Source organism: Limulus polyphemus, unplaced genomic scaffold (assembly GCF_000517525.1).
Source record: "Limulus polyphemus unplaced genomic scaffold, Limulus_polyphemus-2.1.2 Scaffold224, whole genome shotgun sequence".
Taxonomy (NCBI): Eukaryota; Metazoa; Arthropoda; class Merostomata; order Xiphosura; family Limulidae; genus Limulus; species Limulus polyphemus.
Window position 1 is genome coordinate 603315 of NW_013665834.1, and position 6985 is coordinate 610299.

Here is a 6985-nt window from a genome sequence, read left to right on the forward strand (position 1 = left end):
AAGTGATTTCTTTAATCAGGGCATTAACAACCTGATTGTAAGATGGAAAAGCATTGATAAGAATGGAGTATATTTCATTCAATAAATGTTATTCGGGTTTTTTCATCTAAAAAAAGCGACATTAATTTCTTGACAATCTAATATATTAGTATGGATTGGTTAACGTTATTATATTTCGTACCGGATTGGTTAGCCTCAAACACTCTTTAACATTTAGGCTTCTGCTTTAGTAACTTATGGTGGAGACGTTAGTTGTATTTTTAAGTGTTATAATTCAAGGCCTAACGAAAACATGTTTATTGGCATCTATATAAATGTAACTACTTCGCAGGATGTATATGGATCTTCGCCAAGTTGGTATGTAGGTTCATTAGGTCTATGTGGGGGTATATACAAATTCTTAGTTTTGCATTTTTCGGTTTTTCTGGGCGATTTTTATCACTACTTCGCCCCCTGTTGATGGATCTTCACCAACTTTTGCATGAAAATTTCTTGGGTCCACACGGAGATACGTGCCAAGCTGCGTTTTCACATTTTGTGTTTTGCAGTTTCTATGGGCCTTTTTGGGTTTTTCAAAATTACATATAAGGGAAGCAATTTTTCATGTCCTTAGATAACTTTTCATTAATCACAAATTTATATAACTTCCGTCCAGGGGACGATTACTCCAGCAAATTAAAAATAACTCTCATCCCTTTCTTTAGCGTTATTGACACAAGTGAAAACATTAAGTTACGATAAAAGATTTTTTAATGCATGTGGGGTATATAGAATTTGTTGCTTTTTTACTTTCAATACGTTATTGACTAGTAGGTCTATCTCTCTAGCCATCTGTGACATGAAATTAATAGTCATACTACATATTATTTGCATAAAGGCATACTATTATAGTTTTAACACAAGACCAGTACATGAATATATTTTCACCTTATGCAAAAAAACCTGTGCAATAAACCCATTCACCTGATTCCTCTTTTCACAACGGATTCAAAATCAAAATGGATGGATAGACAGACACACAGAAGCTAAGCCGTCGAGTAAAGTAAATACTAATAAATATATTGTATACTTGTCCGACTTGAATTCCAGAAAATCGTCGTTAAACTAATGTCTTTACTACCAGGAGCATACTCAACAGGCAAATAGTTAATCACATGATTAGGATTGGTTTGTTGTGGTACATTTACTTGTTACTTTGATACATTGTGATTCACTGGTATTGTATTGTTTAGGAAGATATGTCGTAGCTCACAATTATTTATATTGTCTGAACTGGCGTATTGTTTTCACCATTATTATGCTATCAAAAATATATACCATGTTTTAATATTAAGTTAAATATCTGTCTAATGTTAATGGATTATATGTAAAATGGCTTTGCATCTGACATTACTTTTGAACATCGTGCTGAAGTTGATAGCTTAAAGCAGCTGTACACAGTTAGATTCGTAATAACACACCTGAAATTTATTGAACTGTGATGTGATTGACCTACAGAAAGTCAAAATATGTTTCATTTTTTAACATCCGTCTTACTCTTAGATACATATAGCGAGAATTATTACTTCTAATTAAATATCTTGAACGTGGAATTTCTTATAACATTAAGCTCTCAAAGCAAATATATTAAAATGCTTTATATTTAAAGATATGCGTGCTAAAACTTTAAAAACATTGTGTACTTAAATCAAGCAATGAGCTGAAACATAGTTAATACTTTCTTTAGCAATGAAAATTGAAATATAGCTAATACTTAAGTTAAATATTAAAACTTCAAACATAGCTAATACTCACGTTAAGTATTAAAACTTCAAATATAGCTAATACTTACAAGTATTAAAACTTCAAATATAGCTAATACTTAAGTTAAATATTAAAACTTTAAACATAGCTAATACTTACGTTAAGTATTAAAACTTCAAACATAGCTAATACTTAAGTTAAATATTAAAACTTCAAACATAGCTAATACTTACGTTAAGTATTAAAACTTCAAACATAGCTAATACTTACGTTAGGTATTAAAACTTCAAACATAGCTAATACTGAAGTCAAGTAATATAGTTAAACATAACTTATACTTAAGTTAAGTATTAATACTTGAAACATAACTAATACTTAAGTCAAGTATTAAAACTTGAAACATAACTAATACTTAAGTCAAGTATTAAAACTTGAAACATAGCTAATACTTAAGTCAAGTATTAATACTTGAAACATATCCAACCCTTAAAGAGGATATACTGTTATTATTATAATACTTTATTTTTTCAGGTGAAAGTCATGCTCCGAGTGAGTCCAGTTCTCTCGAATGCCAAAGACAGTAGTCAGACATCCTTTTTGTCTGTCGACGTTAAGAAAAAACACATATCACTTTGTGATCCTTCTACAAGTGAGATGACAAGTCATCTAGACCGCAAACTAGGAGTGGCAGCACCAAAGATGTTTGCTTTTGATGCTGTTTTTCCTCAGGAAACCACACAAGTATGTCGATGTCTACATTACAATATAGCTTTAAAAGCGAATCAAATGTAATCATTTTAGAAACTTACGTGTGATAAATTAACGTACTTTCATTAAACGTCAAATATCGGTTAAAATCGAGTATAATACGTAGAAACTCAACTGTTCACAAACACAATATGCAACCACATGTTTCTGCAGATCAAAACTTAAACAATTAAATTAAAATTGCAGGTGCTTTACTTCTATTGTTTCTAAACATGTAATGAGAGTTTTCATATACGCTGTATACACTTTTGTTATAATTAATAATGTACATTATCATTATTAACCAATCAAATATAATATTATTTACATTATGGTATACGATTCACGCTGTGTTTTTATCACGAAAGAAGGTATATTATCAACTCCAACAGCCTTGGGATATCTAAATCCTCTGGATGACAGAGTCAATGGATGATGACGTTTCGGGTAATTTCCTGACGCGTCTTTCGGTCTGCTGTATGATGATAATGATAAAACCTTGTCAGTATTTTTGGCTATTGCCAGGAAAGTCAGTAACTTCTTCCTACTCTTGGAAAGGGTTTTTGATCGTCTGCTGGTATCAAGATGGTTAACGTATATATATCACGACGACGTGGAGCTCAATGAGAGAGTGACAAATATACGGTCGTCATCGATGGCTTGATGTAGAGAGGCTGTGACGTAGGTCATCGAGGACTTGATGTAGTGAGGCTGTGACGTAGGTCATCGAGGACTTGATGTAATGAGGCTGTGACGTAGGTCATCGAGGACTAGATGTAGTGAGACTGTGATGTAGGCCATCGAGGACTTGATGTAGTGAGGTTGTGATGTAGGTCACCCAGGGCTTGCTATGGTGAGGTTGTGATGTAGATGATCGAGGGCTTGATGTAGTGTAGTTGTGATGTAGTTCATCGAGGACTTGATGTAATGAGGCTGTGATGTAGGTCATCGAGGACTTGATGTAGTGAGACTATGATATAGGTCATCGAGGACTTGATGTAATGAGGTTGTGATGTAAATGATCGATAGCTTGATGTAGTGAGGCTGTGATGTAGGTCATCGAGGACTTGATGTAGTGATGTTGTGATGTAGGTCATCGAGGACTTGATGTAGTGAAACTGTGATGTAGGTCAGCGAGGGCTTGATGTAGTGAGGCTGTGATGTAGGTCAGTGAGGGCTTGATTTAGTGAGGCTGAGATGTAGGTCATCGAGGGCTTGCTGTGGTGAGGTTGTGATGTAGATGATCGAGGGCTTGATGTAGTGTGGCTGTGATGTAGGCCATCGAAAACTTGATGTTGTGTGATTGTGATGTAGGCCATCACAAACTTGATGTTGTGAAGTTGTGACGTAGGTCATCGTGGGCTAGATGCAGTGAGGCTGTGATGTAGGTCATCGATAACTTGCTTTAGTGTTGCTACTAAAACTTTAACAACACTTATCTACTAAAACTTTAACATTAATAAAACTTGAAACTAAAACTAACATTAACAAAAATTTTCTAATAACACTTTAACATCAACTAAAGTTGTAAACTAAAACTAACATTAACAAAACTTATCTACTAAAACTTTAACATTAACAAACTTTTAAACTAAAACTAACATTAACAACATTTTGCTACTAAAACTTTAAAAGTACAGATTTTCGAACAAACTAACTGATCTTAAACGTGTAGAGTATTTTATAAGTGACTTTAAAAATGTAAAACATCTTGTGAATTCTAAACTTTTTTTTTCTGTCAAGACTGAAGTTATAACAACGTCTCTGACCGAAGTTATTCAATCTGTCGTAAACGGAGTGGATGGTTGTCTTTTCGTATACGGACATACAAAGCTAGGTATAGTACTTATTCAAGATAATATGTTTTCTTTATAAAATAATATATTCTAATTTTTATTTCAGTTACACGTAATTAAATCGATAATGCATTATGTACTTATTCAAAATTGTACCCGACGAATATCCTTGACATGAAATAATATATATTCAACTGTCATAGTTTACCCAATTTAAAATATAGTTTTAAAATGTTATATTTTTTTAATATACACACACACTGAATTAGTTGCTTTTTGTTGTTTGTACCTATTTCTACATATCAGGATTATGCACGTCATACAAGTTTGCGGTTCATTTAAACGCTCTAGCCATGGTAATGGAATGATTTTGTAAACAGGTAAAACTTACACTATGATTGGACAAAGCTCGCCGATTCAAGAACTTGGAGTTATGCCGTGTGCTATTGCCTGGCTTTTTAAACTTATCACAGAACAGAAAGAGAAGACAGGGGCGCGGTTTTCTGTAAGAGCTTCTGCAATCGAGCTTACAGGAAGAAACGAAAAGTTGAAAGATTTACTTTGTGATTTTGCTGTCGGTAAGTATGGCAGCATTTTTATTAGACATAACTGGTTTGATTCAAAGACGATAGAAAAACAACTTAATTTACTCAAAGTTTCCTTACAAATATCACAGTAGAAATTATTTTCTGAAGAAGTTTTGTAAACAAAACGTTGGCTGAATTAAAGCTGTGTTAGAGATTGTTTAACCAGATGGAGATGAGGAACAAATATTTGGTAATAGTTGTAACTCTATAGCGATACTTTTTTCTTTCATCTTTTTACCATCATACATTTCTTATCATAAACTAATTATGTTGATTATTTTGATGTTGTATTACTGCTCCCAGTGGCTCAGTAATATGTTTGCAGGCTTACGACTGTAAAAACCGGGTTTCGTTACTTCTGTTAGATAGCCCATTGTGTAGCTTTGTGCCTAGCAAGAATTAATCAATCAATGCTGCATTACTATTATGATTCCTGAACATAGTATTTTGAAAGCAAATCTTTAACACTTTCTTAAATGTTTGAATGCAACGAATGAAACATCTGGTATTATAGAATACCGTCATGTAAGAAAAGGTCATCTGAATTAATAGATTCTTACAACTGTTTCGTTTGGGTGATTTTGGTTATGAAAATACATATTGCTTTTGGATTCAGTTACATATATATTTTCAATAATAGAGTTTTTAAACTATATTTTACCGAAAGAAACATTTTTGAAACAATAGGATTGGGATCTTTTACATCATAACAATGTTAATGAAGACTAACAATGCAAAATAAACATAATGTTAGAGAAAACTTTAGATAATTTTTACTGTTGCAGAAAAGGACTATGGGTAAAACTGTAAACAAGAACTGTTTTGCATAATCAATATCAGCTACAGGATTGAACTGCAAGTAAACGTTTATAGCCTATGAGAGTCTAGAAATTGAACTACTTCAATTAACATAAAAATAAATGAAAATGGTGATATATCATTATAATTTTCTTACAGAAAAGTCTCAAAACGAATAAATCACACAGGCTATTTCTAAAGCTAGAACTTCTAGTAATTTTGGGAATAGGATTCAAAGAATAGATTGATGTTTCTGAATCTATTTAGCAGACTTAAACCAGAAATCATTGAAATCTGCCGAATCTTTATTGTCGAAAGGTTAAAAACTAGATTACATTCCTCTAAAAGGCGTCTTCTCGTGTTATCAATTATTTATTTTCACTGATTAGTTTTAGTTTAAATTTTCTTCCTGTCACTCAGGGACCGATATTCCTGCAAATTCACCTAGCCTTCTTCTTCAGAGTGACTCTATCTACGGAACACACTTGTCAAACCAGAGTGAGATCCGTGCCCCCACAGCGGAAAAAGCTGCCTTTCTTCTTGATGCAGCACTTGCTGCTAGATCTAAAATTGGTAAGTGTTGGAGTTTTCTTTCACGCTCTTTATGGTAAACGATAAGAAAAATAAAACTTTTAAAAGGGAGGGTAGAAATAAAATCGATTTAATGATGTTTACCTGGCTTCATTTTTTTTTCTTTCTTTTTTACAATTGGCTAAGTGAGGTGATTTTAGTTACATAAGCACGTATAAAACAAACCAGAAACATTAAGATGACAGCACACTAATACATATTAAGTAAAGTAGATTTGGTTGTTTCAGAATTTCGCTCAAGTCTACAAAGGCTATTTGTGCATAGCAGTGTGTTTTTACTAAATTAAAAAAAAAACTTTTTGTTACATTTTATAGAAATACAGCAATACCCTGTTTTTCGAAGTATCTCTTAAACTACTTAAGCTAGTTTCACGTTGTCCTTTATCTTCCTTATACAGCTTCACTTTGTCCTTTATATTCCTTATACAGCTTCACGTTGTCCTTTATCTTCCTTATACAGCTTCACGTTGTCCTTTATATTCCTTATACAGCTTCACTTTGTCCTTTATCTTCCTTATACAGCTTCATGTTGTCCTTTATATTCCTTATACAGCTTCACGTTGTCCTTTATCTTCCTTATACAGCTTCACGTTGTCCTTTATTTTCCTTATACAGCTTCACGTTGTCCTTTATATTCATTATACAGCTTCACGTTGTCCTTTATCTTCCTTATACAGCTTCACGTTGTCCTATATTTTCCTTGTACAGCATTACATTTTGTTCT

General features: G+C 32.8%; 1 protein-coding gene across 1 annotated transcript in view; it reads left to right on the forward strand.

Moving 5' to 3' along the window:
• Nucleotides 1–6985, forward strand: part of LOC106478554 — a 47393-nt gene that overhangs the window by 31218 nt on the left and 9190 nt on the right. Inside the window, exons 3-6 of the mRNA XM_022382166.1 lie at nt 2275–2484; nt 4234–4327; nt 4667–4864; nt 6092–6244. Of these exons, the coding sequence (XP_022237874.1) occupies nt 2275–2484; nt 4234–4327; nt 4667–4864; nt 6092–6244 (655 nt within the window). The remainder of the gene's footprint in view (nt 1–2274; nt 2485–4233; nt 4328–4666; nt 4865–6091; nt 6245–6985) is intronic.